We start from the raw sequence: 15129 nt of genomic DNA, 5'->3' as shown, positions 1-15129 counted from the left end.
GTTACGTATGTAACTGTTGTTCCCTGAGAAGGGAACGAGACGCTGCGTCTCCCTTGCCATACTTCCTGCATCGCTTTAACGCCGTCTTTGGCAATATTTCAAATAGCGAAATACTTCCTGGCTCCCGCGTCACCCTGTCTTTGTCGTTAATCCTCACCATTGGTTGAATTTGATATACACATTCAGACGCACTTACCCCTGGAGGCGTCCCCAAAGTGTCACCGCAGTGACGCAGCGCGAGTTCCCTCGAAAGGGAATTGTAACAATTTATCTTAAAAGGTAACACGATGTAACATTGCTCTCACTTGAAATGTGTACCCACATTTAGTCCTTGAATTTGAGGGTATTGGACCTGGAAAGTCCTTGAAAGGTCCTTGAATTTGAAGTTAACTAAGGTGTGGGAACCCTGAGTTTGGTCTCTCAGTAAAATTTAATAGACATCTTACCCTATCACCTTGTAATCGCTGTTGACTTTACCTACATAATGGAATATTTGATGGAAGGTTATTTTGGCAAAACCAAAATTCTGCTAAAAGATAGTTATTAATAGCCTGACTATATCAGGTTTATAGTTGACCTACTGTAGACGGTAAAATGATTGCTACTCCTTACTGGGTATATTCAGAAAATGTAAACCTATACACTTTAAAAAAGTATGTGTTTATTTTTATACATTTTCTTAAAACATGTAATTTTTTTTGTATATTTTGTGTTAAAATAAATAAAAGTAACAACAAAATGTCCAAAACTAGACACATCTCTGTGTTGTATTGTTTTAATTGTTCCCAATTATTCACTGTCAGAAAGAATATGTACCCCAGCTGTCACTAGGGCTGTACCCATTTAGAAAGTACAGCTTTGCACCTAAAGAGTTCATATTAGTACACCAGAGGTAAATATTGGTACCAAAGAGCACTTTTTAGTAACTCAAAGACACATATCAGTATCTGAAAGGTACATTCTGGTACTAAATGTATACTATGTATACCTAATGGTACATAGGACCTTTTTAAAGGGTCCTGTCCCAGTGACAGCTGGGGTACATATTTTAAAAAATTTTCCTGACAGTGTATAATTGGGAAACAGCATAAAAACGTGTTTACAAAATAATACATTCTTGATTAAAAGCTCATAATTATAAAAATGTTCAGTCTCAATAAAAAACAACAGCATTTTTTATGGTTTTGTGACTTCCTGACCTGTAGGGGGAGCTAGCTGCACATATTCTGGAGCCAAAGGAGAGAAAGGGGAGAGAGGTCTTCCTGGATTACCAGCCCCAACAAGTGAGTTTTCTTATACACATGATGCAATATATTAAATTAAATATTCTTTACTTGGACTCTACATATCCATTGAGATCATGGTTGTTTATTAGTTCTTTGATTTGTTTCATCACAGGGAATACACTGGAGACCAAAGTGATTGTAAGTTTCTGATTTCATAATTGTATTATTATTTTTGCATTGTATAAATACTTGTTTTGTGTGCATTTGTGTGACAGGGTGATAAAGGTGATCAAGGTTTTAAAGGAGAGAAGGGAGAAAAAGGTGAAGCCGGTATGCCGGGCCTTCCTGGGGTCCCTGGAAAAACTGGCTTGGTGGTGAGTGGACGTACACATGTAGGCTTTTATAAAATCTCTGCTAAAAGCATTGTGAGAGCTCTTCATATTTCACTAGATGTGTATATAATTATACAACAATTTGTTTGTGTATGTATGTTCCATTAGACTCAAGCAAAGGTGATGCTTTTATTATAATGCACCCAGTGTAGCTCTGTGAATATTTTTATGCCATCTCTCCGTTTCTACTATCAATCCCTATTTGCTTCCCCATTTTCTCCTTACACTTTTCTTTCTGCATTTGTCTTCTTTTGTTCACATCTCTTTTAACTCAAAGTTCTTTTTGATCTTGCTACACGATTCAAGATTTGTTTTACTTGAAATACGCCGTGATGAATTGGCACTGTGATTCGCACATTATTGCCTTCATTCGGAGATGAAAAGATCACCAAACCACAATGAACTGCAAATCACTTTGAGAATAATGAGATTGTTTACTTGCATTTGCTTTGCCTCTTGCGAATGACAAATGAATTTTATCAGAAGTTTAAAAGCTTAAAATGGACACACAAGTTTTGTAATGCATTCATAAATGCAAGATGGTGTGTAAATCTTAAGTTCAAATAAACTGCCCCTTGCCTGGTTTTGTGCTCCAGGGTCCTTTACATTTAAAGGTGCAGTGTGTAAATTTTAGAAGGATCTTTAAACAGCAATGCAATATAATACAGATAACTGTGTTTTGAGTGTTGTATAAAGACCTTACAAAATAAACTGTATTGTTTTTATTACCTTAGAATAAGATGTTTTTATCTGCACACACCGCGGGTCCCCTTACATGGAAGCCGCCATTTTGTGCCTTCATGTTTCTACAGTAGCCCAACACAGACCAACTTTTCTATGGAGCGCATTTGTCACTTTGTTGTCTCAAACGATGACATGTTTGTCCTGTGACGGCTACCATAGCTTCTCTATGTGCTTCGAAAGGGAGGGGTGCAATACGCAACCTCACCACTAGATGCCACTAAAATCTGCACACTGCACCTTTAATTCACAGACAATTCAACAATATACTATCAGAAAACATGGGCCCTAGCTGTCAATGGGGCAGTATCCTTTAAAAAGGTCCTAATATGTACCTTTAAGATACTATGTACATAAGGTACTAATACAGTATGTACTCTCTGGTACCAATATGTACCCCTGAGGTATTATTATGTACTTTTTGAAAGTGTACCACCCCAGTTACAGTCATTTTTGACCATTTTTTCTGACAGTAACAATGGACATACTGTTCTAGTTAAATAGTAGTAAAATTAGTATAGTAGCTATTTCGAACATAGCTGCTATTGAAATTTTATCCTGTGAAGCATCATAGATATGTACACTAGATGTCGCCTTTGGACTGAATGTGTCAAGTAGAGCCGCCATCTTGAAACAGGGGAGCCCCGCATCAGCACCATTGTAGGCAATGGTGTAACAGAAATAAAATCACCATACATCGTCATGAATGCGATTGTCTTGGTTTTCTTTTGGTTCGTTTCAACAGTCAGACATGTATTTAGCATTGAAAATAAAAAATAAACGTTTTGAAATGATGAAAATTTACTTTTTCTAACGATAATGCATAGTGCTAGTAGCCCTAACATCCATACGCAGCGCAAAAGTCCGGTGTCATGAGCAATTGAGTCCCCCCTGGCAATTCTGTCCCCCTAGGACCCCGCGTAATTCCATTGGCTGAAAAAACTCCTCATGGGTAGTTTTCTTAGCACCTTATTACAATTCCTACAAAATCGCGTTATGATTTATGTAGTTAGAACGTTGTTAAACTTACAATTGATGTCTTTTAAATGATATGTTTCATATAAATGAGGCTATAGGTGGGAGATCTACACATTGCTTGTGTCATTTTATTATTTAGATTATTATACTGTACCATTTCCACTTTTGACTGTCTACTTATACAATTACTTACTCATTAACTACTTAAACAAAACATGATTACTACATAGTTGAATCACACATTTAAATTATAATTATAAGCCATGATTACTACACTTTTACTATTAGTATTGTTTTTGTAAAGCAGATAATGACACAAAAGTACTGACGTGTCTGCAACATGAATATTAATTTATTATATTATTATTTTTTTAGTTAACTTTTATTTTAAAAAAAAAATGTTATGCTTCTATTTTGTACAACATAATTAGCTTGCTAGCCACGTATGCAGACGAGATATTGCAATGACAAATTTTTGAGCAGGCATTAGTGCTAGATACCAATCGGGGTCCTAGGGGAGACCGAATTGCTCGGGGGGCCTGAATTGCTCACGACACCGGCATAGTCCATGAATTCGGAGTACAGGCGGAGATAGCAGCTTTACCTAGCTACTTCCTATGACAAGACCCCTGTTCTAAGATGGCGGCGGTTTTGACGCATGCTCAGAGCCCCAAGGCGACATCTAGTGTATATATCTATCGTGAAGCATAATGTGATTTTGGGTTTTTGTCTGCAGGGACCTAAAGGGGAATCTGTTATTGGCCAACCTGGTAACCCAGGGCCACGAGGACCCCCTGGTTTTGGGAGAACTGGTGTCGCTGGACCTCCTGGACCACCAGGACCTCCTGGACAATCTAACTCTGGTATATAATATACTTGAAATACAAAAGCATATTCTCTTAAAGGGCACATATTATACCCATTTTAACAATATGCAATATAAGTCTCAGGTGTCTCCAGAGTGTTTCTGTGAAGTTTCAACTGAAAATACTTACCCTAGTCGTGTTATCATCACAAAATATTTGATTAATTTATTTGTGTTCAGGACACGAATTTCTGCTGTTTTTCATGCTACTGAACACGAATGTCTTTTTCAGGTTACTCAGCACAAAATTCTATAAATAGTTTTTCGTGTCCATGATACGACTTTCTTTTTCGTGTCTTAATTTATTGTTTTCTCATAGTTTTTTTTCTTAATTTTAAATCATTGTCGCTTGGGGTTATGTTTGCATTTGGGGTTTGGGTGTCTGAAATGTAACCCCAAAGTGACAATGGTTAAAAAAAAGAAAAGAGAGAAAACAATACATAAAATGACACAGAAAGTTGTTCCACAGACACGAAAAATTCCTGCTGAGTGACACGAAAAAGTCATTTGTGCTCAGTTGCACGAAAAACAGTGGAAATTGAACACAAAAAACATTAATCAAATATTTTGTGACTATAACACGACTAAACACGTGAAATTGGGTTGCAAAATACCCCACAGATCATTTATTGTAGCATGTCCAAAATGCCCCTTTGTGGGTGGAAGCAAAAACACACTGTTTTGTGTTTATACCTTTAAATGCAAATGAGCTACTGCTCTTCGTTCCCTTACCAACAGAGATGCTTTGGTTCAAATAGATCTGATTTCGGAAAGAAGCACAAAAAAAAATTGCAGACAGCGTCCAACCCACTGGAGCTAGAAACTATGGTAATACAAGACTGTCAGTCAGCGGCTGTGGGCGGGGCTCTAGCAGTGTGACATCACATTGCTAAGAGAATCTAAACAGCACGTCTAATGAGACCGCTTTGGTTTAACGGGATTAAAAAGAAGGAGAGGATGGATTTTTTTTTTTTGTAGGATTTTTTTGTAGGGTTGCTGTGTTCACACACTGCCAATACACATTTATTAAGTCCAAACACCTATAATGTGTAAAATGTGCCCTTAAAACCAAATATATCTTCTTCCAAAATGGCAGTACTCCATTTGTTGACCATCCATGAGGCATTTATAGATTAAAGTTGCAAAAACTATTTGAAATAGTCCAGGTTGCTCATCAAAGAGCTCAACAGGTCAAGCACTTCAATGAAAAGCAATTCATATGTTTTATCTCCTCTGTTTGTGTGTTTGTTTGTTTCAAGTCATCCTCTGCAGAAGTAGGCATGTTGTTGATTTAAGGTTATAAGGGATCAGATGGTCTTCAGTAAAGACACACCTCCCTCACACTCTGTAGTTAATCCCTGCTGAGTGTCCTGACAGCTATTCATTTCACTGGGATGAAAACAAACAGGGCCTATGGTGCAGTTTTGCTGTTATCACACTTTGATATGTATAAAGAAGGGTAACAGTCGAGTTCATGTTGTTTCAGGCGTCATGATCCCTGGCCCCCCTGGGCCTCCCGGGCCCCCGGGAAGAGACGCCGATACCTCAAGTGCCGTAAGTAGAAGCTTAAATTGAAAGCAACAACAAAGCAATGTAAATGTATGAATAAATCTGTTTAAAAACATACAGTAAACCGAAGTGGAAAGGTTGCTAAACACGATCCTGAGATGTTAACATTTTAATACAATGAGAAATTGAGTAAATAGAATGGAGAAGATCCTTAGATGCTCTTATAGAGTTGATTTTGGCTTACAAGAAGTAAAACCTGATCTGGGCTGGGTTTATGAAACACGGTGAATCACATTCTCACACTAATGCAAAAAGGCTGTTGGGAAAACTTATGCTCATGGTTCAAGAAACAATTCCATCATCATTTTCTTCATTTCATGTTGTATCAAACTCGGAATAAAAAAGATATTTATTAAAGAATGTTAAGAAGGGCTTTGAATATGGGTATAGGTCATAAGGATAATTTTTAGGGTGCTTTCATAGTGTGTATGCCTGCGAACTGTACCCAAATCCGGTAAAATTGGTGGTCTGGAGTACCGTTAATGTAAGCACTGATATGGTTCATTACTGATATGAATGCAGTCGTAATAAATTGAGGAAGTGAACTATTACTGATGATGTGTGTTTGTGTATGCTCACTTACGTTGTCGACAAATGCCTGCCTTCTTTGAAAAAATTAAGTACTTTTGCAGTAGACACAAGTGGGTTTCGGTATTTATTCTTTGAAAACAAAAACAAAGTTAAGAACAAAAGTAATGTGAACAGCATTGGTACAAAGCTGCATCTTAATGATGCAAGGACCAAAATAATATAATGTAAACAGAAAGAGACCCGCGGGTGAAGGAGGAACAACCAAACTCTGGCTTGGACCAAAAAACTAACTAAAAGTTGAAGTATGGTACATTTTTTCGCGTACGTGAAGGTCTGCGTACAGTACGCATGGCGCATTTTTCATCATCGTGTACTGTGCGCATACCCTTTTGATTTTTGATGCCATGCCTACATTGTATGTGTAGGTCGTGCATGCGCCTACAGGACAATGTACCGTAGTATGTAGCCCAGGAGATGCATTGCATTTTGTTGCAATGCACATGCGTCGAACGTCTGTGCACACGTACGAGTCAAATAAACTATACTTTGCAAGGCTGTGAATTCGACCACGCTTGTACGTTCGCGTACAAGTAAAAACAAGCTATAGTCCAGGCTTAAAGGAATAGTCTACTCATTTCCAATATTAAAATATGTTATTACCTTAACTAAGAACTGTTGAATCATCCCTCTATCATCTGTGTGTGTGCACGTAAGCGCTGGAGCGCGCTGCGACGCTACGATAGCATTTAGCTTAGCCCCATTCATTCAATGCTGCCATTTAGAGATAAAGTTAGAAGTGACCAAACACATCAACGTTTTTCCTATTTAAGACGAGTAGTTATACGAGCAAGTTTGGTGGTACAAAATAAAACGTAGCGCTTTTCTAAGCGGATTTAAAAGAGGAACTATATTGTATGGTGTAATAGCACTTATGGGAGTACTTTCGCAGTAACACTCTCCCTCTCCCATTATGAGAGGGAGAAGGGGAGCGGATTTTTCAGGCGAGTTGAAGTACTCCCAAAAGTGCTGTTCCGCCATACAATATAGTTCCTCTATTAAATCCGCTTAGAAAAGCGCTACTTTTATTTTGTACCACCAAACCTGCTCGTATAACTACTCGTCTTAAATAGGAAAAACGTTGATGTGTTTGGTCACTTCTAACTTTATCTCTGATTGGTACAATTGAATAAATTGGGCTAAGCTAAATGCTATCGAAGTGTCGCAGCGCGCTCAGCGCTTACGTGCACGCACTAAGATGATAGAGGGATGATTCAACAGTTCTTAGTTAAGGTAATAACATATTTTAATATTGAAAATGAGTAGACTATTCCTTTAAGGGCCAAAGTTTTACGCTCACACGGGCGTTTCTGCATACAGCCTTGCAAAGTTTACTTCATTTGACTCGTACACATACACATCACATGTGCAATGTCACAAACTGCAGTACCTCTCCTGGCCTTCATGCACATGCGTGACCTGCGTGTACTAAGTATGCATGGTTACAAAAATCTGCTGACTCTTGCGTACATGTAAAAAATGAAGTATACTCTGGCCTTAAGTGTAAACTTTTTTTAGGCAAATTTGAAGTTTGGTGGTACATGAGAGTGATAAATGATTTATTCATTTCTATTATAAATGCATCACTACAGCAAGTGTTATGTCTTTACACCAGGCCAAGAAATATGCAAGTCTTCAAGCCATGAAACAACAGTCACATTTGGATGAAATGGGAACACTGTCGTTTGTTATTGATACGGGTAAACTCTATATTAGGGTGACAGGAGGCTGGAAAGAGATTCAGGTAAATGTTATCAGATGTACAGTATTTACATTTCATAGTGTATCTTCAGTTTTTAAGGAGTTTACTTCCTAAAATTTCATTGGGTTTTCCTGTGTTTTCCTTTTTACAGCTGGGTGGCCTGATCGAGACGTACTCTGCCCCTGTCTTCTCACAAAATGATGTAAGTGTGACTTTTTTGGATTTTATTGGACAATTTTCACTGGAAAATCAATATTTTATATGTTGTGTCACCAAGGAGAGGATGTCTGAAATGTCTCTGTTAATCTCCCATAGGCTGGTCCACTGGTTTTGACCCCTCAACTCAGTCATACACCTAAAATCCACACTGGAAATACAGTAAGTCTGCTTCTGTTTTTTTGTTTAAAGGTGAAATAAAGTGTGTTTGTTTGCTTGATGATTGTTTCCCACAAGTTTTCCACAGCAGCAATATAACCCAGAAATAAAGTTTGTCTCATATCCTTCAATTTTACAATGCATCTCTGGCTTTCCCACAGTGCAGTACATAAAGAAAGCAATGAATATCTCTAAAACAACATTCCCAGGCTGTCTTCAACTCGGAAAGACAAATATGTTTAATTTTGAGATTTGTCAAGGTTTGGTAGAAGCTCCGTTATGAAAAACATTGGTTTGGGCAACTCGAAAGCCTCAAAATGATCAGGACTCTAAAAGTATCGTGGTGGTTTCCATTTCTCCCGTTTTAGACTAAATTACGGTGCTGTCCATTTACTGCCATCGAAGAGCATCCCAGACTCGGCTTACGTTAGCCTGCGAAGACAAGCTGTTCAGTTCTGGAGAAAGATGAGGTTTCTTCTTTGTGAACTGAGGATTTTTTTCATTTGAAGTCTATTTGTGGTTTGTTAAACCATACAGTAAATAGTTCTTATTTAGCTTTAGACAGATATTGTCACCTTCTTTCTAGCCCTTCAAACAAGCTGTTTTTGCCACTGTGCCTTCAGGACGCTTATATTTAAATAAGCACTGTTATGATTGGCTTATATCTCTGCATGTGGAATGAGATGTATTGCTTATACTGTAGGTTGTGGGTTTGCTGTCGGGTCCAATACAGTTTGCACTGGCACATGCTTTTAAAATAGCCGCTTTTTACATCGTGACAGCTGACACAAGTTTTTTTTGGATAGACTAAAAGGATAAAGTACTTCATAATTTAGGCTTTTATCTCATATTATTGTTTTAAATGTCTCTATTATGATTTTAAATTTCATTGTGTTTTACTTCTCATCTTAAAATTTTGTTTTCTAATTATGACTTGATTTATATGTGGCTATTATGGCTGCCATCATTTTTTTTGCCAGTTTCAGAATGAGCTTTGCATAAAAAAACAATGACATAGCCTATTTAAATGTATTATATTTAAGAGACACAATTAATATTTGTAACGTACCTGTATTACAAAGATCTCTGTTAATATAGCTGTGATGATCGTTGTGTAAAACTCAATTTACATTAATTGAACACTGCAAAAAATGACTTTCTTACTTAGTATTTTTGTCTTGTTTTCCGTAAAAATATCAAAAAATTCCTAAATTAAGATGTATTTTCTTGTCAAGCAAAATGACCTAGGAAAATAAGTCTAGATTTTAGACAAAAAATATAAAATGTAAGCGAATTAGTGCTTTAAATATTTTTTAAATATGTAAAAAAAAAAATATTAAGTATATATGAAAAAAGTAAACTTATTTCAAGAAAATATTTCTTATTTCAGTGCCAGATTTTTTTCTTGTTTTAAGCATTAATTTACTTAAAGGTGACATAGAATGATTGAACGGGGTATTTATGCTTGTTCTGTGATGTGACATGTAGACAAATTTTTTTTGTTTGGGTCTGTAATGCCTTAGAAGCTTCCTAAAAACCTCTCTCAGATAGCTCTATTAAGGTGGGGGATTTTAAACAAGTGGTTTTGCACCTATTTGGCTCCCCCTACTGGCTTAACTTGCAATCTTATTACTGATTGGCTTACTTTGCTGCCAGTCAAAAAATGTAGCCAATTATTTTAAAGTGGAGGGGCAGTGAGATGCCTGTGATGTCATAAGCATCAGTTTTTCAGATTGGGCCGTTTTCTGGCTGACATTTCTAAAAGAGGAATTTCTATGAGACTGAGATGTTTAGCATGTTTAGCACTTTTTGTATGTTTTTGAATGCGGGTAGACTACCATTATTCAACAAAGACAAGGTAAAAATGGTTTTTCATTCTCTGTCCCCTTTAAAGTTTATATTTTTTGTCTAAAAAACTAGACTTATTTTCCTAGGTAATTTTGCTCATCAAGAAAATACATCTTGATTTAATAGATATTTTTTCTGAAAACAAGACAAAAATACTAAGTAAGAAAGTTATTATTTGCAGTGAATAACTTGATGCCACACCATTTACTATTTATCCATTTTTAATACACTTATGTATAACAACTATCAAATTTTTTTCACAGCTCAGGTTAGTGGCATTGAACACACCATTGACGGGAAACTTGGGCTCCATCCATTCAGTCAATAAGCTTTGCAAGGCCCAAGCTCAAGCCATGGGCATCAGAGATGATTACAAAGCCTTCCTCTCCCATCATCTTCAGGATCTGATCAATGTGGTGCAGCCTATGTATCGTACAAACACTCCCATCGTCAACTTACGGGTGAGGCATCTTTTATAGAAATTTTTATTTACAATTTACCTTTTGTAATGCAATTTTATGCCCTGTCCCAAATGGTGCACTTTTGTGGATCCTCTTTTAATTCCACACTTTGGTGTAATGAGTAATGCTGCACAGACTGCCAGGTAGTAGTCAAATGTGAAGTCCACACCATTTCAGGCATGACAAACGGGGCACAGACTGTACATAGTGGCTGGAATGGGATAAGATGTGCCCACATCTGGGACGTCTTACAGTATTTGTGTTTTTATATTTACATGCATTCACTCAGCAAATGAGTTAGATAAGTCCATACATACCCTTTTAATCTCTGTGCGTCCCATAACCCTGTCTGACTCACATACTGCTAGTCTGGCTTAGCACAGACTGGAAGTGAATGGCTCCAGCTAGCATACTGCTCCCAATAAGTGACAAAATAACGCCAACATTTTTCTTATTTATATGTTGTGATTTGTATAGACACACTGTGTACAAATAACAAGGTCATATGAGACACATCCATCTTTTAACACTATACATACTGGGAACTATATTCTCAGAAGGCTACTTGGGTGGATTGATTAGCACAACACTTGCGCAAACTCTCTGCTCCTCACCACGGGGCTTCTCAGGTGCTGTGAGCGAATCACTCCGCCCAAGTAACGGTGCTTTGTCTTCTTTGTACACGCTGTGAGTATACAAATCACAACCTATAAGTAGGGAAAATTTTGGCATTATTTTGTCACTTATTGGGAGCAGTATGCTAGCTGGAGCCATTTACTTCTAGTCTTTGTGCTAAGCTAGGTTAGCGGTGGATGCATCAGACCGAGTTATGGAACGCATGGAGATGAAAAATGTATGTATGGACTTATCTAACTCTGGAGTATATGGTGAATAACCTAAAGTCCCAAAAAGTATGCGTGTTCCTTTAAATTGTTTGTTTTACTATAAAGCAAATTACAATTTTCTATTGCGAATAAATCAGATTACTCATTTAAATCAGCTCTTAGCTTTGAGCATTTGGAGCATGAGCTGCTTTGTGCATTGCATTTAATGTTTTGTGCTGCTAATACGCATCGTAGACACTTGCCATACAGTCTGTGCAGTCTCTTTTTCAGTGTAGACCACTTTATTCATTAATAGCAGTCTTCTGATTTGTACGTGCCACCCTGTTTAAATCTGGGTTGTGGTATTGGGCCAAATTTCACCCTTTTGCCAGACAGTCCCTGCCCTACGGTTTACTGGAATTCACAGACACGTGTGAGAAAAAAGAGGACCATTTGGGATCTTACTAATAATGAACTCTATAATGTACTGTGTAACGCAACAGAAACTCACTTTTGCCTGTTTTTTGTCATTACGTTCACTAAAAGTTTATATTTGTAGATAATAAAATCGTAGATACAGTAGTGGCCAAAGGTGATGTTAGGGGGGAATTTGTACAAATATGTTTTAATGCCCCCTTAGGTTCGATTAAACTATTAAAATATGAGGTCTATGGTACAAAATGGGCAAAACGCTAAATTTTAAGGGGCGGTTTCCCGGACAGAGTTTAGGTTAATCCAGGACTAGACCTAATTTAAATTAGGTAATTAATTTTTTTTTTACAAAAAACACTACAGGAGGTGTGCATCTTCAGACAAGACAATGTCACAGGTATGTTAAAATTAAACAGGACAGGCTGTTTTTAAATTTAAGCAGTTTAAACTTGAATTTTAGTCTGGGACTAGGATAAGCCCTGTCTGGGAACGCACCTAAAGGTATTTTTGGACAAAATAATTGGCAAACATATAAAAAGGCAAACCAGAGCATAGGGTATCTGGGTTTTGTTTGAACTTACATGAAATGCATATAAAAACAAAAAGCTCACAGATAATAAAGCATAAATTGACAACAGTTTTATCTGTTATTAAAGGGACACCCCACTTTTTTTGAAAATATGCTCATTTTCCAGCTCCTCTAGAGTTAAACATTTGATTCTTACCGTTTTAGCCGATCTTCAGGTCTGGCGCTAACACTTTTAGCATAGCTTAACACAATCCATTGAATCTGATTAGACCATTAGCATCGCGCTCAAAAATAACCAAAGAGTTTTGATATGTTTCCTATTTAAAACTTGACTCTTCTGTAGTTACAAAGACGGAAAATGAAAAGTTGCTTTTTTTAGGCACGATGTAACTACAGAAAAGTCGAAACTATTCGGTTATTTTTTATGCAATGCTAATGGTCTAATCAGAATTAATGGATTATGCTAAGCTATGCTAAAAGTGCTAGCGCCAGACCCGGAGATCAGCTGAATGGTTTCCAAAACAGTAAAAATCAAATGTTTATCTCTAGGGGAGCTGGAAAATTAGCATATTGTCCCTTTAATATTTGAGGAGCTTAGATGCAAAAGCTGCTAAACGCATACTATTGGCATGCTTTATACATTTATCAAATACTTCCGCTTCAAATCCAAACACACCAATGCAACATACGTACAACATTTTGTAATGCATTTTTAATAAAAAAAATGAAAAAAGATCAAAGATGTCACTTGTTCAACATTAGACATCATATTTGGCCACTACTTTGTCTTTCATCACATTTTTGCATATTTTGGACACGTTATGTTAAACTGTCCCTATTACAAAGCCTTTTAGTCATCAGTAAAATATGTCAAATTTAATGATTAACATCCTTATGATTTTGTCTGTAGGGTGAGGTCCTGTTCAAGAACTGGGACAGTATCTTCTCCAACCATCTCCTTCCTCGCGGGATCCCCCTTTATTCTTTTGATGGACGGGATGTGATGAGTGACCCCTTCTGGTGTGTAAAAATGTTCAAGTTCGCATACATCAACACAGATTTACATCAACATTACTCAGGCTTAAGCGCTGTCAGCACAGTTTACCCAGATGAAAGCGCTTTAAGGAATGCTCAAGATTGTAATTAATTCAGCGAAGAGTCAGATTATCATACACTTCAACAACTTGTTGATCCAATCCCACGCTTAAAAGGTTCATCGTTTTTTGTTGGCTAAATGGCGAGCAATTGCACCCAAAAGTGGCAGATACAGACAGCGTGTAGCTATAGTCCAATCATTCTACTACATTAATTCCTTAAAGACCCACAATCAAAGTAATTACTTGCAGTTGTTTCAGTTCATTTTGTACCTCCACATTTTTTTTCCGAACTAACTGATCGCCCCCATATTTGCGAACAGCCCTTGTGAAGTCTCTAATGCATTGCCAAAGCCTGAGTCCGTGCCACAGGACGCTCCCTAAACGACCGCGATCCAGACGACAGTGGCCACGCTCCTCGTTTTGTATTTTTATATTTCTTTCTCCATTTATGTGTATTTATAATTCTAGGCGGTAAATATAGCCTGTTGTACGATACACCAGATGAGGCAGCGACAGCAGAGCAGCAATTGTGGTTAGCGAGAAGCTTTTTTTAGGGTTGTTTGTGAAGCAGGGATGTTTCTTGCCCTCGCATAGACTCAGGTTTCAGGAGAGGTATGAATGGATGTAGCAGAAAGAGAAGTTTTAGACCTGTCAACATCGTTGAGGTTTAATATGGATGACATACCTCAGTTCTCGTGCTAAGATGCTGTCTGCTTTAGACGGATGTTTAAAGAGTCACCCAAACGTATTATTACTTACGTATTACATATTAAAAACACTACCCTTAAATATTTGATGACAGGGTTCGTGGGGGGATTTTGAAGTGAAGTCTTGATGTTTGTTAAATTCCAAATGCAGCACTGATTAATGAATTTGAATAAACCCATTAAATGTACGTTTCTTTTTTGGGAAATCCAGATGTGGTGTTTTGTTCTCCGTGAACCAACAGTTGCTGTCTATTTTGGCACATTAACTAACCTCGTCTTGAGTAAGACTGATGAGTTTTGCAAGCGATTTGCAAAAAAGCTGTGCTTTTAAAAATAGATTCACAGAAACAATGATAAACAGATTCAGGTTATTCAATGACAACAGATCTGTGGTACATATTTGAAGCAATTTCTTAACTTTTTGTTTATATAATCTTCATACATGTAAAGCAATAAAACCACTATTATGATTTCATGGCATTTTATATACAGTACTGTGCATTAAAGGGAAAACACCAATATTTTACTGTTTTTACCTCAACTTAGATGAATTAATACATACCTATCTTTTTTCAATGGGAGCACTTAATCTTTATACAGCGCCTTGTGAATGTGTTAGCATTTAGCCTAGCCCCATTCATTCCTTAGGATCCAAACAGGGATGAATTTAGAAGCCACCAAACACTTCCACGTTTTCCCTATTTAAAGTCCGTTACATGAGCAGTTACACGAGTAAGTATGGTGGCACAAAATAAAACGTGGCGATTTTTGAAGCGGGTAAAAAATGAGAGTTAT

At 37.2% G+C, this 15129-nt stretch overlaps 1 protein-coding gene across 3 annotated transcripts in view; it reads left to right on the top strand.

The window, feature by feature from the left end:
* col15a1a (collagen, type XV, alpha 1a) overlaps window positions 1-15129 on the top strand; it is a 93973-nt gene that overhangs the window by 75010 nt on the left and 3834 nt on the right. For all 3 annotated transcript variants that reach the window (XM_065294827.2, XM_065294826.2, XM_065294825.2), the window contains exons 32-41: window positions 1206-1283; window positions 1399-1424; window positions 1502-1600; window positions 4074-4200; window positions 5689-5756; window positions 7975-8103; window positions 8213-8263; window positions 8377-8439; window positions 10548-10745; window positions 13441-13550. In XM_065294827.2, coding sequence (XP_065150899.1) covers window positions 1206-1283; window positions 1399-1424; window positions 1502-1600; window positions 4074-4200; window positions 5689-5756; window positions 7975-8103; window positions 8213-8263; window positions 8377-8439; window positions 10548-10745; window positions 13441-13550 — 949 coding nt within the window. The remainder of the gene's footprint in view (window positions 1-1205; window positions 1284-1398; window positions 1425-1501; window positions 1601-4073; window positions 4201-5688; window positions 5757-7974; window positions 8104-8212; window positions 8264-8376; window positions 8440-10547; window positions 10746-13440; window positions 13551-15129) is intronic.

Source organism: Paramisgurnus dabryanus, chromosome 22 (assembly GCF_030506205.2).
Source record: "Paramisgurnus dabryanus chromosome 22, PD_genome_1.1, whole genome shotgun sequence".
Classification (NCBI taxonomy): domain Eukaryota; kingdom Metazoa; phylum Chordata; class Actinopteri; order Cypriniformes; family Cobitidae; genus Paramisgurnus; species Paramisgurnus dabryanus.
This window is presented reverse-complemented; position numbering and strand designations above follow the sequence as displayed.